Here is a 20,632-nt window from a genome sequence, read left to right on the forward strand (position 1 = left end):
GGACTTCAACTCCCAGATTCTGGGACTTGAAGTCCACAAGTCTTAAACTTGCCAAGGTTGGAAGACCCCTGGGTTAAGTGAAACATTTGTCAACATGAACTTTGCCCCAAACTTCTTGCCTTGGTTGTTAAGTGATTCACTGCAGTTGGGAAGTGAGTGACACAGTTGGGAAATGAATCTGGCTTCCCCACTGACTTCGCTTGTCAGAAGGTCGCCAGAGGGGCTCAGATGACACTGCCACCGTCATAAATACGAGTCAGTTACCGAGCGTGTGAATTTTGATTGTGTGATCAAAAGGTCCTAGGAGTGAAAAAGTCCCTTCTTGCAGTGCCGTTTAACCTTTGAACGGTCGCTAAGCAAACCGTTGGTGCGTCAAGGAATGCCTGTAATTGTGTATACCGTGTTTCCCCGAAAATAAGACCTTGTCTTATATTTTTTTGAACCCCGAAATAAGCGCTTGGTCTTATTTTCAGGGAGGACTTATTATTTTGTGGTACATGGAGCAAGACGGGGCTCCTCTTGCCGTCTTATCTGATTTCCAGCTCGGTCTCCCTAACCCTAACCAGAGGAAATGGCAGGGACCGGCTGCGCATGCGTTTAAATATATTCCGGGGGGGGGGGCTTATTTTCAGGGGGTGGGTGGCTTTTTAGCGCATGCGCTCAAGAGCCCAATTGGGCTTATTATCAGGGGATGTCTTCTTTTCGGGGAAACACGGTAGCTTTCTCTTCATTCCAGATTTCAGTCTGCTGCAGGATAACGTGGCATTTGTCCTCTGCCTGGACACTCTGGGAAGAGGCAACAGCCTTCACCTACACGTCTCCAAGCCTCCCAGAGAAGGGACTCTTCAGCACACCTTTCTGAAGGAGCTGGAACAGGTAAGGGGGAGGTAGGATCCCTTTGGGATGATGGCTGGGGTAGCAGCTGCCTCCTTCCCCAGCCTGGGTGGGTGGATTTCCCTTGCCCCTCTTCTCCGGGAAGCTAACAAACGACAGAGTGAAGTTAGACCTCTTCATAGCCACCATGCTATGGTAGTCCTCGCCTTACATCCCTAATGGAGCCCCTGATGGTCATAAAGCAAGTCATCATGTAGCCAACTCAATTTTATGGCTTTTTTTTTTCTTTTTCTTTTTTTGCAGCGGTGATTAAACAAAACACCAAGTGAATCCAGAATCGTTCAGTAAATGCGGTGGTTAAGGCATTTTTGCTGAAACTCGGAAACAAATGCCGGTTTCTTGGCAAAAAAAAATGACATAAATTGCAGTCACGTGACTGCGGGAAATAGCTGTAAATGCAGCCCAGTTGCAGAGCAACCGAAATGCCATCACGTGACTGCTTGGGTGCCCTTTGGAACTTCCGAACCAGGTTATAAATACCTTTTGGAGGCTTCATAACTTTGAATGATTGCTAAGCAGCCCAGTCATAAGTCAAGGTCTACCTATACAGGTAATCCTCGACTTATGATTACAATCGAGCCCAAAATTTATGTTGCCAAGTGAGACATTTGTTAAGTGAGCTTTGCCCCGTTTTACAACCTTCCTTGCCACAATTGTTAAGTGAATTGCTGCAGTTGGTCAGTTAGCGACACGGTTGTTAAGTGAATCTGGCTTCCCCCCTTGGCTTTGCTTGTCAGAAGGTCGCAAAAGGGGATCACGTGACTTTGGGACACAGCAAGGGTCATAAGTATGAACCGGTTGCCAAGCAGCTGAATTTTGATTGTGGGGATGCTTCAAAGGTTGCAACTGACAAATGGGGATAAGTCACCTTTTTCAGTGCTGTTTTAACTTTGAACCGTCACTAAATGAACTGTTGTAAATTGAGATTGTTGGGGGCAGTGTGCTGACTGTAAACCATTTAGAGAGGACCGTAAAGCACTGTGAAGTGGTATCTAAGTGCTATAATTGCTATGGCGATCTGTAACGCCCAGAGCAATAGCTCCATCTGCTGACTGCTTAAAGAAGAATGGATGCAAAGCTCTTCGTAGAGGAGAAATTCACACCATTCAAAAGACAACATAAAGAAGCTAAGAAGGAAACAAAAAGACCAGAATTCTCTCCAAAAGCCAACACCCAAATAAATAGAGATTAACACCAGACAAATGAAGAGAATGAACAATACCCCAGTCAAGGAACTACTAGGGGAAAAAACCACACATGCACCCAACAAAGTAGGCAGGGCAAGTTACTGTATAAAAATGGGGCCAACCCTCATACTGTTGATGTTACCTAGTTGGGTAATGTCTGTGGAGATTCTAAATCATTCAGATTATGCTTGTCCCAAAGGGGCTTTTTCCAAATTTTCTTGGTTCGCTTCTCATCCAAGAAGGTTTTGTTTTGTTTTTTTGTTTAACATTTATATCCCGCCCTTCTCCGAAGACTAAGGGCGGCTTACAGTGTGTAAGGCAATAGTCTCATTCTATTTGTATATTTACAAGTCAACTTATTGCCCCCCCCCCAACAATCTGGGTCCTCATTTTACCTACCTTATAAAGGATGGAAGGCTGAGTCAACCTTGGGCCTGGTGGGGCTTGAACCTGCAGTAATTGCAGGCTGCTGTGTTTTAATAACAGGCTTCTTACAGCCTGAGCCACACCGTGGCCCTTTTCAGGAGTCAGTCCGTCCATTGCCCGTCGGTCAGTTAGAACTGAGAAGCAAAACGCTTTCAAGGAAAAAAAAAACTTTTAAAAGTCCAGTTGCCCTTCGGAAAAAGCACCTTTGGAATAGTTGAGTAATGAAATGTTTGCAAGCAAACAACCAAGCTCAGAGCAGCATCAAGGACTCTGCAGTACTGATCCTTTTTAAGCCAGCAGCCTGTGGCAATAGCCAAAAAAAAGTGAATACAGTCCTTGGTTGCATAAGCAGAGGCATAGAATCAAAATCACGTGAAGTCTTTGTACCGCTTTATAAATCCTCAGTAAAGCCACACCTGGAATACAGCATCCAGTTTTGGTCACATTACAAAAAAGATGTTGAGACTTTGGGGGAAAAAAGGTGCAGAGAAGAGCAACTAAAATGATTAAAGGCCTAGAAACAAAAACGTATGAAGAACGGTTGCAGGAATTGGATATGGCCAGTGTAGAGAAAAGAAGGACCAGGGGAGACATGATAGCAGTCTTCCAGGGGCTGCCATGAAGAAGAGGCAGTCAACCGATTTTCCAAAGCACCAGAAGGCAAGACAAGAAACAATGGATGGAAACTAATCAAGGAGAGAAGCAACCTGGAATTAAGGAGAGATTTCCTAACAGTGAGAACAATTAACCAGTGGAACAGCTTGCCATCAGAAGTTGTGGGTGCTCCGACATTAGAGCTTTTTAAAAAGAGATTGGACAGCCAATTGTCTAAAATGATATAGGGTCTCCTGTTTGAGCAGGGGGTTGGACTAGAAGACCTCCAAGGTCCCTTCCAGCTCTATTCTGATTGGTTATCGTTCCTCTGGAGGAACAGTGGGCGCGTGCCCTGCTTCCTCTCCTGACCCTATTGTCTGCCTTCTGTTTCATCTCCAGGTCATTGCCCACCATTTCCCAGAGGTGAGGTTCTCCATGGTGCACAAGAAGATCAACCTGGCCGAGGACATGCTGGCCTGGGAGCACGAACGCTTTGCCATCCGTCGCCTCCCGGCCTTCACGGTTTCTCACCTGGAGAGCCACCGCGACGGCCTGCGCAACAGCATCATGGACGTCAGGTCAGCTGCTGGGTGAGGAGGCGCTGCACGGACCAGTGGGGTCGGCAAGAGGGGGCTGGGTGGGGAAGACTTTGCGCTGCCCCCTCTTGTCTTGAGAAGGGCACTCTCCCCTTGAGGCACGCCAGGCCGAAAAGGATCTAGGTTCGGTTGTTGCTTCCCTCTTGTTTTCTTTCATCTCTCCAAGATGGGAGGTTGGGAAAAAGAAGGGCCGCCATGCTGCCTTGCTCCCAAGGGCCTGCCTGTCAAGAGAACTTGAAGGGCTGAACCAATAAGGCTGTGAGGCTGCTTAGGTATGCACGCACGGTCATAGGTAAATTGACAAAAACAATAGCCGCTTTCAAAATACAGATAATCCTCAGTTTGCAACAGGGGTCTCCGACCTTGGCAACTTTTAAGACTTGTGGACTTCAACTCCTAGAATTCCTCAGCCAGCTTTGCCCTGGCTTACAACCACAACTGAGCTGTCATTGAGCAAAACAGTTAACAGGTAGTCCTCAACTTGCAATGGTTCCTCTAGGGACCATTCCAAGTTACAATAGCACCAACAATAGTGACTAATAGAATTCTCTATTGGCCAAGTGATTGGACACACAAGGAATCTGTCTTGGTGCACATGCTCTCAGTGTACATAAAAGAAAAGATACTGTTGTGTCACCCCACCTCAGTCCGGGAGGCACGTGAAATGACTTAATTAGCCGGCAATTTAGTCCACGGCAGCTATCAGCTCTGGCAGCAAACCAGCGAGCGTCTGCCAAGGTTTTCTTTTATCTTTCTTGATGCCGGCGTGTCAACCAGGAAGTCAGGAACAAACAGCACTCCAAGCCAAATGCTCAGTCAAATAGTTCAGCTCAAGTTTTCTCCAGTCAGTTTGATTTGTCCGTCACGAAGTAGTAGAGCAGCCCCTCCTGCTTTTATACCCTGTGGGGTGTGGCTCCGTGACTCAGCACTTTCTAGGCCTGCTCCACCCCTTTGTTGTGTCTTGCCCGCCCTCAGAGCAGCCGGGGCCTTCTTACCTGCTCCCGAACACTGAGGAATGTATGCCTCCCGGCCCCAGTCCTGGCTCCATGCCCACAGAAACTGCAGAAGAAGGAGCATCTCCCTGCCCCAGCCCTGACTCCATGCCCAGGCAAACGGAGCAGCTAGACCCCTCCCCCTCCTCCACAGCAGGTGAGCCTGAGGAGGGTTTACTCCCAAGAACAGCTGATTGGAGTGACCCTCGCATCAGAAGATTGGAGAGGCGGAGGCAACAGAGGAAGGAGGGCAGGCCTTAATGAGTGCTGAGTCATGGAGCCACACCCCATGGCCTATATAAAGGATCTACTTTCTGGCAGTCTCTGAGTCAGGCAAAAGTCAAACTTATCTTGCTGAAGTCACTTACTGGTCTCCTGCCTGCTCTGAGGACTTTGCTAGGACTTTGGGCAGAGCTGCAGAGGCAAGCCTGATTCGGATTTCCCGGACCCGGCCGTCAGCGGAGGAGTGGGACACGACACCCTTCTTCTGTTGTTCCCGTCTCTCTTGTCTACGAAACCTGGGATCTAACCAGGACTGATTGTCCACAGCTGGATCTGGGAGCATTGCCTGGGCGGGGGGAGATACAGGAGACAGAGGCCTCGTTACTTCCTCCACCTGGCCTGCCTCTGGCTCCTGGAGCTGAGCCAGAGAGGCCGGCCCTGCGGAGGGGAATCCTGACGGCCCTTCCCCCTCACTCTCTGAGTCACTCTCTGGCAGGGGGCCAGGCCCGGGGAGGGGGAGCTGGAGCCACAACAGATACATTCGTCAAGAATCATAAGGTACAACACTTAATGATAGTCATAGGCAAACAGTCAATAGAAATCTTAAGGCTTTTCACACTTACGACCATTGCAGCATCCCCGTGGTCACGTGATTTTTAGGTGCTTGATAACTGACTCATATTTATGACCATTGCCGTGTTCAGGAGTCATTTTGCATCCTTCTGACCAGCAAAGTCAATGGGGGAAGCCAGATTTCACTTAACAGCCATGTTACTAATTTAACAACTGTTAATTCACTTAACATCTGTGGCAAGAAAAGTCGCAAAGTGAGACAAATCCACTTCACAAATTTGTCACTTGACAACATACATTTTGGGCTCCAATTGTGGTCGTTAGTTGAGGACTACCGGTATTAGTGAGTTTTGCTCCGTCTTATGACCCAGAGTTATTAAGTGAATCACTGCAGTTGTTAAGGTTGTAACAGAGTTGCCTAAGTGGATTGGCTTCCCCATAGACTTTGCTTGTCAGAAGGTTACAAAAAGGGATCACGTGACCCCGGGACACTGTGACCGTCATAAATATGAACCAGTTGCCAAGCGTCTGAACTTTGATCACATGATCATTGGGCCGGTGAATGGCGCAGGCTGGTAAGGCCTGTTATTAAGAACACAAAGCCTGCAATTACTGCAGGTTCGAGCCCGGCCCAAGGTTGACTCAGCCTTCCATCCTTTATAAGGTAGGTAAAATGAGGACCCAGATTGTTGGGGGGCCAATAAGTTGACTTTGTAAAAATATACAAATAGAATGAGACTATTGCCTTACACACTGTAAGCCGCCCTGAGTCTTCGGAGAAGGGCGGGGTATAAATGTAAACAAAAAAAAAAAAATGGCAATGGTTGTAAGTGTGCGAAGTGGTCATAAGCCACTTTTTTCAGTGCCACTGTGACTTCGAACAGTCACTAAATGAACTGTTGTAAGTCAAAAACGTGCCTGTAAAAGCAATCCATGTGGGCTGGCAGGGGCACCCAAAGGGCCCGATGTAGCCCAGGGAGCATAAAATGCCCAGGTTTAGACATTCTGGTGCCTTTATAGATAGTCCCCGAATTATGACCATAAATTGAAAACGGCAATTATGACCTCTCAGGGAGATGAGTGGTTAAAAAGTATGATGTGTTGAAGGAAAGGAAGGAAGGAGAATGAGGAAGGAAAAGGAGGGAGAGAAAACTCTAGAAAGAGTTTGAGACTCTAGAAAGAGTGCAGAGAAGAGCAACGAAGATGATTAGGGGACTGGAGGCTAAAACATATGAAGAACGGTTGCAGGAACTGGGTATGCCTAGCTTAATGAAGAGAAGGACTAGGGGAGACATGATAGCAGCCTTCCAATATCTCAGGGGTTGCCACAGAGAAGAGGGAGTCAAGCTGTTCTCCAAAGCACCTGAGGGTAGAACAAGAAGCGATGGGTGGAAACTGATCAAGGAGAGAAGCAACTTAGAACTAAGGAGAAATTTCCTGACAGTTAGAACAATTAATCAGTGGAACGACTTGCCTGCAGAAGTTGTGAATGCACCAACACTGGAAATTTTAAAGAAAATGTTGGATAGCCATTTGTCTGAAATGGTGTAGGGTTTCCTGCCTGGGCAGGGGGTTGGACTAGAAGACCTCCAAGGTCCCTTCCAACTCTGTTATTATGTTATGTTATGTTAAAAGGAAAGGGAGGAAGGAGGGAAGGAAGGATTTTTCCAAAATGTGACTGGACTTTTTTTTCCCCCTTTGCAAATGTTTCACTTCTCATCCCAGAAGCTTCTTCAGTTCTGTATCTCTGCACCAAAAACACCTTTGGGACAACCGTGACTTAGCTGATTGAGAGTCTCCCTAGACGGTCACCGTGTATGACCAGATCTGTTTTTACAACCTTTTTTGCAACAGTTGCTAAGCGAACGTGACAATCACTTAAACAAACCCACTATGGGCCAGGTTTGGCCAGAAACCAGAACTAAATGCCAATTTTCAGCAAAAAAAAGAAGAAGTCATAAATTATGGTCATGGGCCCTAAACGCAGGCCAGTGGCTGAACATCCAAAATGCAGTCACATGACCACGGGGAAATGGGTATTGTAACTTTTGAACCAAGTCATAAGTAACTTTTGGGAGATCTGTTATTGTCGTGTCCCACTCCCACTCCCACTCCCATGAACGAGTCAAGAAAGTCCGTAACAAACTTGGCAACGAAGCCTCTGCAGCTTGCCAAGTTCCTTCGAGGTTTATCAGGACAGGCAGGAGTCCAGGTTGTGACTTCAGCAATAGGGTCCGGTATCAGCAAACTCGATAAGACTTTGCTTGACTCAAGGTTGGAATGCCAAAAGCAGGTCCTTTATATAGGCTGTGGGGTGTGGCTCCATGTCTCAGCATTTATCCAGGCCTGGCCCACCCTTCTGCTGGCGTCGCCTCTCAGATCTCCGGAAGCGAGGATCCTCCCACATTGAATTGTCTTCAGCTGGATCTGCTGTCAGTGTCTGGGAAAGGGAGGGGTCAGAGGGAGTAGGCCCGGGGAATTCCACCACCTGGCTGGCTTCCTGCTCTGAAGGCTGAGCCAAAAGAACACACACGGTATGAATGAGGTTTATTGGGCTTTTCCTTTCACTCCTAGAATCCCCTCTGGGCATGGGGCCAGGGCCAGGGGCTGGAGTCATGACAGGCCTTTCATCTTCATTATCAGACTCGGAGTCTGATAAAAGGCCCGGTTGGAGACGGGAGGGGCCCGGCTGAGGAGAGGAGGGAAGACGAGTCACAACAGTTATAAATCGAGGGCCTGTCTATACCTACAGAGCATTAGGATTGTTCATGCATTGAAAGCGCAATCCCAGGTGGGGAAAAAAGAGGTGTCCGCTTTAAAGAACTGCTACACCAGCCTTCCTTCGTGTTCCTCCGTCCCTCTTCCGGACAGTTTTCAAGCAGTTTTCAAACATTATACAGATCATTTTATGGGCTAATCCCCCAAATTTTGATCTGATCACCTAAGCTGGGATCGATCCTGTGTAGGTTGTGAGTCTATGCCAGGGGTCTCTCCAACCTTGGTCACTTTAAGACTTGTGGACTTCAACTCCCAGAATTCCTCAGCCAAGTCTTAAAAGTGGCCAAGGTTGGAGACTTCTGGTCTATGCGAAGGGCCGTCGTTTCAGAAGCCTCCCCTCAGCATCTCTCCTTTCCTAGAAACCTAGTTCTGACATGGCTGCTGTTGTCCCTCTTGCAGGCCACGGGTAAACCTTCAAATCCTAACCCGCAACACCCGGATCATTGTAGAGGTTCTGACAAGGGTGGTCTACAACTTAACAGAGAAGGTGAGAGTCTTTTCTTAGGGCGGATAAAAATGACTGCTGAAAACATCTGCGGAGGGCGGGATTGTTCAGTCGAGTGTGCTGCACCACTTGCTTCCCTGCCCCCAAATTAGGTGAAGGTCTGCGGGAATAGCCTTGTAGGAAATGAGCAGGCTGAGCCCGAAGGAGGGGTCAAAGGCCTTGACAGTCTTGAGCCCCTGCACGCCCACAAGAGTTCTTAGTCCAGCCTACCTTGAATTCCGTGCCAATCATCTCCCGCCAATTTGTTTCAGCCGTTTGTCAATCATCCCCTTTGCGTTTGCAGCAAAAGAAACTCCTGGGGTATTATTTTTTACCAAGACTATAACTTTATTGATAGATCCATACAGGCACAGAAGAAGCGCAGCCAACTGAGGTTTTTGCATGAAAAACAGCTTAGTTAACCGTATTTTTTCGGAATATAAGACGCACCTTTCCCCCCCCCTCCAAAAGAGAGTGAAAATCTGGGTGTGTTTCAAACTCCAAATGCCCAAACTGAGGTTTCAGAGGCTGAAAAAAACATCAGAAACGAAGCCCCCAAACAGAGCTTCAGAGGCTTTTTTTCTGAAACTGTTTTGGAGGCTTTCAGGGGCAGAAAAAAAGTTTTTTTTCCAAAACGGAGTTTCAGAAGTTTCAGAGGCAGGGGGGAAAAGGCAAAAAAAAACAAGGCACAGAGGTCACAACCAAGGAACCTGTTGCTAAAATTCAATTACCTCTGGGAATAGCTGATTGAGGGTATTCCGGGAAGCCAATCCAACTGTTCTGTCCCCTCCCAACCACAACCAAAACGACACACGAGCTGACTATCTTTGCCAGCAATATACTCTGACGACAGATAACAGTTCTAGCAACGAACCTGCGATTGCCTGCCAAGTTCTCCTCAGACCAGCGTAAGTGCAGTTTAGGAATAAACAGAAGCCAAAGTCTGAATCACAAAATAGCACAGCCAAAGCTCCCAAAAGTCTTTTTTTGTCCGTCACGGAGTCCAAAGGCAGCTCCACCCACTTTTATACCCTATGGGGTGTGGCTCCATGACTCAGCACTCCCTGGGCCGGCCCCTCCCTGCCTTTTGCTGCGCACGCTTCAGTCGGCGTCCCTGCCTTGCATCTAACCACAATTGATTCTCCTCAGCTGGCTCTTGGAGCTCTGCCAGGGAGGAGGAGGAGGGGTGGGGGGAAAGAGGCCGTGTCAGCTCCTCCTTCTCCACCTGGCCTGCTTCTGGAATCTGGAGCGGAGCCAGAGAGGAAGATTCTGCAGAGGGAAACCCTGTCGGCTCTTCCCCCTCACTCTCCGAGTCACTCTCTGCCAGGAAGCCCGGCTTGGGCCTCGCAGACACAACACCACCTGCCAATCAGCTTTTTTCTTATTTTCCTCCCCAAAAACTAAGGTGCGTCTTATACTCTGAAAAATACGGTAATTTCCTCTTTTTCCCCACTGGGGCCACCCCTTGTCCACTGTCCACCATTCCAACACGTTCTTTTTATTTTGGGAAAACAGCCTGCGCCTTCGGAAGGTTCCCATCACATCAAACTTCTCCACAGAATCGGTCCCTGGTGCCCAAAAGGTTGGGGGCTGCTGCTTTATGGCATGGGTCCAGGATATCTGTGGAATCGTGTTTCCCCAATGGGGTTGGCCTGCCTCCCACAAGGGTGGCAGAAACGGCCTACTGCAGACCCCATCAGCCAAAGAATTTTGTCTGGTGGGAGCCTTTTCTGCTCCTTTTCTAACTAACACATTTTATTAAAATTGTTGTGACCCAGGCCCAAGTAGGTAGTAGGAAACTCAGTCAGTGTAAAAACAAACAAACTTAATTCGAACAGCTGAGAATTACTTCATTCTCAGCGTAATTCAACTAAATTAAAGCAAATTCCTCCCAACACAAATTCCTCAGTCCTATCACAAACCTTGGTCCAATTAGTCAAACTGCCAAAGGCCTCTCTTGGCAAAAGTTCAGAAGACACCGATACGAAATAAATGCAAGAAGACAAAGCTATCAATGTTGTTTTCCGACAAAGAGCCCAAACGCCATTGCTGGTCTTTTAAGCCTTATGGGAGGGGCCAATCACCTCTTGGCCCTAATCCCGAGTCGTCCTCTTTGCTTGAGCTGCTCTTGCCTTCTGGCAGCTCTTCTCATGTCTGCATTAGGAACAGGCTCCTCCTGTTCCTCTGCCTCACTACTGTCAGCCTCTGGAGTCCGCACCTCACTCCCTGATGGCTCTGGCCCCACCTCAGCCTCTGACGCAGAGCCCTTCCCAGCCTCCAGGACTGGCCCATGGTCTTCCTCAGCCTCATCGCTATCTGACTCCATTGCCAGCTCCGCAGGCCGCTGGCAGACCACAACAAAAATGCATCGGCATCTATGAGCAACAGCTCACTTCACCAGACCTGTGGAAGAGAGTGGCTTTAATTTAAATTCAGTTTAAATCTTCCACCAGTTTAAACACGTTTCTTTCTTGCTTAGAGAGGGCTGTAAAGCACTGTGAAGTGGTATATAAGTCCAAGTGCTATCGTTAAGTAGTGGTAATCGGCCTCAAGGTCTCTTCCCAGATTCCAGAACACCATACAGCAGGAGTGGGCAATTCCAACAACTTTACAGCCTGTGGACATCAATTCCCAGCATGGCTGGCTCAGGAATTCTGGGAGTTGAAGTCCACGGGTCATCAAATTGCTCACCCCTGTTACAGAGCCAACTAGCAAGGCCTTCATTCCGATGATGTGTCCCACCCACCTCATTTGAGCTCTGATCATTAGAAACCCAATGCTGGTGGGCTCCACACTGGGGGTCCCCAGTCCCTGGACCATGGCCGTTCGGAAGCAGACCACGGAAGCGATGGGCGAGCGTGCACGCAGCTCCATTTACACGAGTGACCTGCAATGCATGCAGTACCATTTTTTTGAGCAGTGTGCGTGCATGCTAACTGCTTGCGCAAATTGCGCTGCATGCGCCTGCTCGCCCAGAACCATCCCTTCTTCACCCCCACCCCGCCGTTCCACAAAGCTGGAAAGTTTGTGGAACGCTGCCCCACGCAATCCAAGATTGGCGGCACACTCTTGCCAACAAATGCCGAGGACAGAGCAGAGAGAGCACGCACGAGAAATTTTTCCAGTTGTTTGACGGGTCTTGGATCACGGAGCCCGGGACTCGCATGGGAAGGGAGAACTGCAGCTGTCCACACTTCCAGCTTTGTGGTGATAACGGACATGGTGATCAGTTGAGTCCTAAAGTAACAGGATTTTGTTAGAATTTGTTGCAGTACACACAATCGGGAACAATTAAATGAACTTCAGCAGGATTCAAATTACATAAGAAACTTCTTCATATACAATACCAAACAGGAGAATTCAGCATACAATATCAGGAACACAGAAGTAATATTCATAGAAGCAAGTCATTACAGAGTAGAGAGATACAGAGACTAACAAAATTTTCAGGAGCCAATATTATTGGAAACTTGGAGAAAAAATTGGGTTAGAAATGTTAAATTTATACAGGCACAGAATTAAAGGGAAAATTTTTATAAAATGTTTTACAGATGGCATTTAGATCCTAAGAAATTATCGTGTATATATCCAGATATGCAAGCAAAATGTTGGAGATGTAATTGTGATGACGCTACATATTTTCATATTTGGTGGACTTGTAAAAATATTAAGGCTTTTTGGATAAGAATTTGGTGGATTCTACAAAACGTTCTGAAAAAGAAGATAAAGTTCCTGCCACAAGTTTTTTTGCTGGGAATTATCACGGACTGTACAGTAATTGAGACTAAGTTGATTTTAAATTTAATAACAGCGGCAAGATTACTAATAGGACAGTATTGGAAGAAAGAAGTACCTACAATAGGAGAATGGATATTGAAAGTTGCCAATTTGGCTGAGATGGCAAAAATCTCAGCCTTTTTGAAAGACAATACACAAGAAAGATATTTAAGTGAATGGAAAAAATGGATTGACTATATTCAAAACAGATATCAGACTAAGAGTTATCAGACTGCCTTTGAATGATTAGGATGTATTATTTTTGATTGTTTTGGGGGAAGTTAGGAACTGATGAGAATTGAAGGATTATAGTTTAGTTAGGAAGGAAAAAATTTTAGTATATGTTTGCTTTATTTTTACTATACCTTGTGTTTGTTCTGGGAAGTCGGGGGGGGAGGGGGGTTTGGGAAGGGGGGGAGGGGGGAAAATTTTTGTAAAACTTTTTCAATAATAAAAAAAAAAGAATTCTAATCTAATCTAATTTCAGCAAGTCTAAGCTACGCCCAGACTTCAAACTCTCTCTTATGGCCCCATACAAACAAATACTGTGTTTCAGTTTCCAAACAGCCCTTATTGGCTGACCCAGTGGCCATGTCCTATTCCAGTTCATGAATATACTCTGACAGATTTTCACCCAGCTCCATTTTTTTCCCTTCCTTCCCTCATTAGGGTGTGCCTGCTGACCTGCAAATCTTCACTGAACATATGGTAAGCTCCTGGCCAGAGGGCTGTGTGTGTATGTGTGTGTGTGAGAGAGAGAGAGAGAGAGAGAGAGAGGAGGGCGGGAGGAAGAGAGAGAAGGATGTTTCAGGGTTTTCACTTGCAGAACCAGCCGACTTTCTCTATCTCCCCCTTCCCTGATTCAGCAGATTCAGCAGGAGCAGATGGAGTCGGTGATGGACTGGCTCAGCAGTCAACCGAGGGCTGCCCAGTTGGTGGACAAAGACAGCACGTTCATCAACACCCTGGAGTACTACCTGAGCCGCTACCTGAAAGACGTCAAGCAGCATTACGTGAAGGCAGACAAGCGGTGAGGATGGCGATGGTGTTCCCGGGTGTTCACCCGGCCACTCGTGCCCCCTCTTGATTTAGCTCCGATGACGAGACCTACTTTGGCAATGAGACGCCTGTAAGAACATCACCAGGCTCAGACTGCACCAGGACCCTGTGTCAGGCCTGGAAGCCATCTTTTGCATTGGGCCTTTAGGCCTGCCACATTTACTGCTGTGGGAAACTGGGAGGGGGGATTGTATGGAGCAGGGCAGATATGTAGTCATAATAACATTCCTTTCTTGGAGAGTCAAGGCCATCCTGCCCTGCACCTGGAGGGGTAGAACTGGGAGGCATCTCCAGTTGGGAGGGTGCTTTGATTGGACCATGTGATGGACATGTGGGTGCAGGGGAAGGGGCTTGGACTTTCTTTTGGGTCAGAAAAACCTGGAAGCTTTCAGATTCGGGTTTTCCCAGATGGGCCAATATGACATCTCTAATAAAATGGAATTTTGAGGAACTTCAAGCCTCGGAGTCTTCTTTCTTTGGGGCTGTTACTTAGAACCCTGGCACCCTGCATGCTACAATGGTCATCTGGAAAACTTGTCCTAAGTCACTTCTTTTCAGTGCCCTTGTAACTTTGAAAGGTCACTAAACAAATGGTTGTAACTTAAGGAATACCTGTATGGGCTAGATGTGTGTTTTCACTTGGTATAAGGTCGTCCCTGGCTTTTCAATCCTGCCTTTAAAAATTGTAGCTCTTTTAAACCTTGATATTTCTTTTTTTATATATATACAGGGATCCTGAATTTGTTTTCTATGACCAGCTGAAGCAAGTAATGAACGCGTATAGGTAAGAGTGGAACAACAGCAAAACGTATTTTGGAGTTTGACTGGCCCTGAGCCGTTCCTTTAAGACTCAAGGCATAAAAAAAACATTCGTTAAGTTAGCAGATTTGAGGCAATCTAATTCAAAACTTGTCCCTGCATAAGGCACCATATGGGCTAACTGGAGGGTACAAACAGGTTAAGCAGGAGAGTTTTAGTAGCGCATAGAATATGTATTAAACTTGTATTATGCTGCTGTTGTGACCCAGGCCCAAGTAGGTAGTAGGACACTCAGTCAGTGAAAAAACAAACGAACTTTATTTGAACAGCTGAGAATTACTTCATTCCCAGCGTCGTTCAACTCAAATTAAAGCAAATTCCTCCCAACACAAATTCCTCAATCCTATTGCAAACCTTGGTTCAATTAGGCAAACTGCCAAAGGCCCTTCCTGGCAAATGTCCAGAATAGAATAGAATAGAATAGAATTTTTATTGGCCAAGTGTGATTGGACACACAAGGAATTTGTCTTGGTGCATATGCTCTCAGTGTACATAAAAGAAAAGATACCTTCATCAGGGTACATCATTTACAACACAAATGATGGTCATAGGGTACAAATTTAACACTTAATGATACAACACTTAATGATAATCATAGGGTACAAATAAGCAATCAGGAACAATCAATATCATAAGGATAAATCATAAGGATTACCAGCAACGAAGTTACAGTCATACAGTCATAAGTGGAAGGAGATGGGTGATGGGAACGATGAGAAGATTAATAGTAATGCAGATTTAGGAAATAGTTTGACAGTGTTGAGGGAATTATTTGTTTAGCAGAGTGATGGCCTTCGGGAAAAAACTGTTCTTGTGTCTAGTTGTTCTGGTGTGCAGTGCTCTATAGCGTCGTTTTGAGGGTAGGAGTTGAAACAGTTTATGTTCAGGATGTGAGGGACACTGATTCAAAAAATAAATGCAAGAAGACAAAGCAAAAGACGCAGCTACAACGTTGTTTTCCGGCAGAGCCCAAACGCCATTGCTGGTCTGTTTTAAACCTTATGGGAGGGGCCAATCATCTCTTGGCCCTACTCCCGAGTCATCCTCTCTGCTTGAGCTGCTCTTGCCTTTTGGCAGCTTTTGGCATGGCTCCTCCTGTTCCTCTGCGTCACTACTATCAGCCTCTGGAGGCTCTGGAGTCCGCACCTCACTCCCCAATGGCCCTAGCCCCACCTCAGCCTCATTGCTGTCCGACTCCTTTGCCAGCTCCACAGGCTGCTGGTGGACCACAACAGCTGCCTGACTCTCTGTGATTCTGGGTGGCTCGCAACCATCAGAGTTGGCCCTGTCTTTTGGGGCTGGGGGCATGCCAGAAGAGTGTCATGTCCCACTCCCACTCCGACAATCGAGTCTAGGAAGTCCGTATCAGGTGTGGCAACGAAGCCCCTGCAGCTTTGCCAAATTCCTCCGAGGTTTCTCAGGGCAGGCAGGAGTCCAAGTTGTGACTTCAGCAAACTAGATGAGACTTTGCTTGACTCAAAGTTGGAATGCCACAAGCAGGTCCTTTATATAGGCTGTGGGATGTGGCTCCATGACTCAGCATTTATCCAGGCCTGCCCCTCCCTTCCTTCTGCTGGCGTCGCTTCTCAGATCTCCGGAAGCGAGGATCCTCCCACTTTGAATTGTCTTCTGCTGTTTGAGAAAGGGAGGGGTCAGAAGGAGTAGGCCCGAGTAATTCCAATCTGTGGCTGACTTCCTCTGATGGCTGAGCCAAAGGAACACACGCCTATGAGTGAGGTTTGTTTGTTCATTCCTGACATTCTGTCCGGGCATGCGGCCAGGGCTGGGGGCTGGAGGCATGACAGGCCGTTCATCTTCATTATCAGACTCGGAGTCTGATAGCAGGCCTGGGAGGAGACAAGAGGGGCCCGGCTGAGGAGAGGAGGGAGGACGAGTCACAACAAAGAGGTGCGATACAAGAAAGGTCTTCTATAGAAGAGCAGACGTGTGAAGAAGCACCTCAGAGGGAAGGGAAACTCCCGTTTTCTCGTGACTGGGTGTGAGAACCTGGCTTGTGTCTTTCAGGGTCAAGCCGGCCATCTTCGACCTGCTCCTGGCGCTCTGCATAGCAGCCTACCTTGGTGTAGCGTACATCGCTGTCCAGGTGAGTGCCAGTACACGGTGCTTTGCTGCAGTGTTTTTGTTGCCTGAAATGGAGCTGAAAATGTAGGAATGGGCCCTGCTTGGATTAGACTAAAAAGATAAAAGGTTTGCCTTGTCCAGTTACGTCCGACTGCGGGCTGGTGTTCACCTCCGTTTCTTAGCCAATGGAGCCAGCATTGTCCGAAGACGCATCCGTGGGTCATGTGGCCGTCATGACTATACGCAGAGGCACACGGAACACTGTTACCTTAGGCCAGTGATAGCGGCATGCGGAGCCATCTAGGTCAGCTCCACTGCGCATGTGCACGCGCCATCCAAGCTGATTTTCAGGTCTCTGCCGCGCATGCGGAAGATGCATGCACATGCATGGGGGGGGAGAGGGGTTGTGCGTGCATGTGGGGGGTGCAGCACCCACACCGCACCCCATTTTTAGTCCCAGGAGGCTTCAGGGAGACCTGCTAGGCCCAAAACGGGGTGGGGGGGTTGCACGCACATGCGTGGAGGGAGCAAGGAGAGGTCACGCGCATGCACAGGGGGCGGGGGAGCACGGAGGGTCGTGTGGGGGCGGGATCGCATCGTGTGTGGGAACGCGCACGCTTTTGGCACCCGAGGAAAAAAGAGGTTAGCCATCACTGCCTTAGGCTAAAGACAGCCTTCAGGGGCTTTGCAAGCGAGATGGGCTGCTTCTGAATTTGACATATAAATACAATTAAATAAATCTTGGTCTAGTGAAAATGGAGTTTGTTTGGCCCAGCGACCAACCAGATTAAAGGTGTCAAGTCTGAAGAAACCCTGTACCCAACGTAGGAAGGGCTCCGATGTCTCCATTTTTCGCGTGTCTTTTTAGCATCCCAGCCTCCCCTTACAAGCTGGTCTGGAGGCTTACTTTATTAAATTTAATAAACATTTAGTACTCTCTTCTTGGTAATACTCCTTGATTGAACACAACAATGTGTGAAGGAGACACACGTCAACCTATACAGTGGTACCTTTGTCATTCAGCGTCGTTTCTGGGAGGTGTGACGGATACTAAAAAAAAGACGAGTCCCAAGGAATCAGTGTGATTAACCATACAAGCCATTGTTTCGGCCGAGAAGAACTTTCTGTCTGCTCTCTAAAAGGTGCTTTTTTCAAGAGGCAACCGGACTTTCTGGTTTTCTTTTGAAGACGTTTCTCTTCTCCTCCAAGAAGCTTCTTCAGCTCTGACTGGATGGTGGGGAACGGAAGGATTTATACTCCTTGCAGGCAGCTGGTCATTTGCATCCTTTTAGAGCAGGGATATCAAACTCAATTTCATTGAGGGCCGCATCAGGGTTGTGTTTGACCTCGGGCATGGCCAGCTTGACGTCACTCATGTTGGCGCCTGTGGTGGCCTGAGCACTCTGCCAGCAAAAACAGGCTCCAGAGCTCTGTTTTTACTGGCAGAAGGTTGCAGGTGGCCATCACGGTCGAAAAGAGAGCCTGGGAGCTCCATTTTCGCTAGCAGAGACACCGCTGGCCGGTCCTTTGCTGTTTCCAGGGCAGCCCCGTGGGCCAGATCCTGCCCTCAGCCCTTCAGTTTGGCACCCCTGTTTTAGAGAGTCGTTGAGGCCACCTGGAGGTCTATTTGTGTACTCGGGGACAAAATTGCAGACTACAACAACCATTTGCACCACTCAGGTGACCCTGAGGACACAGATGTACCTCCAAGTGACCTCAACAACTCTCAATGGATGCAAATAATTATCTGTCTGCAAGCAGTATCGATCCTTTCATTCCCCACCATCCAGTCAGAGCTGAAGAAGCTTCTTGGATGAGAAGTGAAACGTCTTCAAAGAAAACTAGAAAGTCCAGTTGCCTTTCTTTCTGTCTGTTCCTTTTCCTGTGTCCGCGACCTTCCCAGCATAGCTGACTTCCTGTCCGCAACCTTCCCAGCATAGCTGACTTCCTGTCCGTTCCCCACAGCCGTTCCTCTCTTCCTATAGTGACATGTCGAGTACTAAACAAAATACTCGACATGCTGCTAAACAAATGGGACAACATTTAAAATGACAAAAGACACAAGGGTACAAAATATGTCAACTTTTGAAGCAGTCGAGTACTATGGTACCACTGTAATTAAAAAAAAATCTAGATACTGATCCCAGATTGACATGACATAAAACTTTCTTTATAATGTCTCATTATGCTTTGGTGCATTAGCAGTTCCTGATTTTGCTTCACACAAGGTGCTGGGGGAATGCTGGGAGTTGAAGTCCACACGTCTTAAAGTTGCCAAGTTTGCTGGGGGGGGGGGCACGTTCCTGACATACAATTGTGGCCAAAATTGTGGAAATCTTTTGGGGAAAAGTGTATTTTTGAGGTCTAATGACTAGTAACACCACTTTTTTGGGAGTCTCAAGATAATCATATCCCACTGTTGGAATGGCCTGGGAGTAGCCCAGACCTTAACCCAGCGGTTCTCAACCTGTGGGTCGCGACCCTGTTGGGGGTCGAATGACGATTTGCCAGGGGTCGCCTAAGACCATCGGAAATATGGGAAGTATACTTGCGAGTCGAAGAATCACGCTCCAATGGTTGACTCCACAAGCCAGCTGCAATCACTCCCAATCGCTAGCCTAATCTGGCTTCAGGCACGATAAACTTAATAGGGGAGGAGTCTCCACTTTAACGCCTCCGTCCTCAAGGCAATCGCAAGCATTTCAGATCACTACCCAATACGGCTTCAGGCGCGATAAATTCAAAAAAAGTTTGCCGCTTTTTTCCCCCTTCTGCGGCTGCTCAGGCTAATTTTACGGTTGGGGTCACCACATCGTGGGGAATTGTATTAAAGGGGTCGCAGCACTATAAAGGTTGAGAACCACTGCCTTAACCCAACTAAAAATCTATGGAGCCGGCTAAAGAAACTTGTTAGTCAAAAGCGACCCAGCAATAAAACCCAGTTAATAGAAGCCATCTTTCAATCTTGGTTTCACATTAGAACAGCTGCAGAACTCAAAGACTTGGTTCACTCCATGGGAAGATGTTGTAAGGCCGCCATTCATGCTAAAGGTTACCCAACTAAGCATTAACTGACGTGATAATTTTTGTATATCTCGTTTTTTCTATGTATTTCACTTTTCTTCTTTATATGATAACGGCTATTCTAATACAAATCCTTCATAAAAGTTACTGCATTACATTCTTGATTAAATTATCTTTCCATGGATAGATAACTTTGTGGTGCTACTGCAAAAAAAGTGGTTGTTACTAGCTAGTTTTAGAGAATACACTTTTCCCAAAAGGTTTCCACAAGTTTGGCCAGGTGCTCGCTCATTCTGTCTTCTGTCTTGTCTCTTTTTTCTTTTCTTTTTTTAGCATTTCGGCCTCCTTTACAAGCTGGTTCAAAGAGTCTCTCGGAAATCCAAACAGCAATGAAACTAACAGCACGGAAATCTCCTCCTGGTGTCGTTTCTTCCTTCCTCGGATCCTGCTTCTCTTCTTCTTCTTCCTGCTCTCCTCTCCTGCAGGGGCAGGACGCAAAAGCTCGAGATGGTTAACAAACAAAAAACCCCACCAACCACCACTACCAACACAACCACACTCTCCCACATCCTTGCATTTCTGCAAAAGCTCCTCTTTTTTTTCCCCTGGCACGGAACTGCAGAGAGACTCAACTGCTTTCAAGACCCGATCAAACCTCTGGACACGATTTCTTTCTACCCATTACAGATGGAAACCTTCTCCCGGATAAAATGACATTTTTCCCCCCATCAACCTGTTGCTGCTGGTTGAGAAACAACATGTGCCATAATTCTAAGCTAGGGCGGGGAGGGAGGGGCAGGAGCCTGGGATGGGGAGGGCCCCACGCCTGCCTGTCAAGAGAACTTGAAATGGGGGGGGGAACGTGGTTGATTTTTTTTAAAAAATGTGCACATGTAAATTAAAACTATTACAAAAAAACACACCTCTTATTATCTCTGAGCTTGCCTGATTTTTGACATTTATTTATTCATTCATTCATTCATTTAGTTCCCGTTTTTATAAATAATTAGAATAGAATAGAATAGAATAGAATTTTTTATTGGCCAAGTGTGATTGGACACACAAGGAATTTGTCTTGGTGCATACACTCTCAGTGTACATAAAAGAAAAGATACTTTCATCAAT

General features: G+C 47.1%; 1 protein-coding gene across 4 annotated transcripts in view; it reads left to right on the top strand.

Annotated features, from left to right (window-relative positions):
- NCLN (nicalin) overlaps window positions 1-20,288 on the top strand; it is a 57,327-nt gene extending 37,039 nt beyond the window's left edge. The window contains exons 8-15 of one of the 4 annotated variants that reach the window (XM_058163567.1): window positions 737-876; window positions 3,501-3,679; window positions 8,662-8,749; window positions 13,193-13,231; window positions 13,390-13,553; window positions 14,313-14,366; window positions 16,427-16,505; window positions 19,841-20,288. In XM_058163567.1, the coding sequence (XP_058019550.1) occupies window positions 737-876; window positions 3,501-3,679; window positions 8,662-8,749; window positions 13,193-13,231; window positions 13,390-13,553; window positions 14,313-14,366; window positions 16,427-16,505; window positions 19,841-19,900 (803 nt within the window). In that variant the 3' untranslated portion in view covers window positions 19,901-20,288. Of the gene's footprint in view, window positions 1-736; window positions 877-3,500; window positions 3,692-8,661; window positions 8,750-13,192; window positions 13,232-13,389; window positions 13,554-14,312; window positions 14,367-16,426; window positions 16,506-19,840 lie in introns of all 4 variants that reach the window. The other 3 variants (XM_058163569.1, XM_058163565.1, XM_058163566.1) reach the window with 3 other exon arrangements.
- The last annotated feature ends 344 nt before the right edge of the window (window positions 20,289-20,632 follow it).

This window comes from Ahaetulla prasina, chromosome 1 (assembly GCF_028640845.1).
Source record: "Ahaetulla prasina isolate Xishuangbanna chromosome 1, ASM2864084v1, whole genome shotgun sequence".
NCBI lineage: Eukaryota > Metazoa > Chordata > Lepidosauria > Squamata > Colubridae > Ahaetulla > Ahaetulla prasina.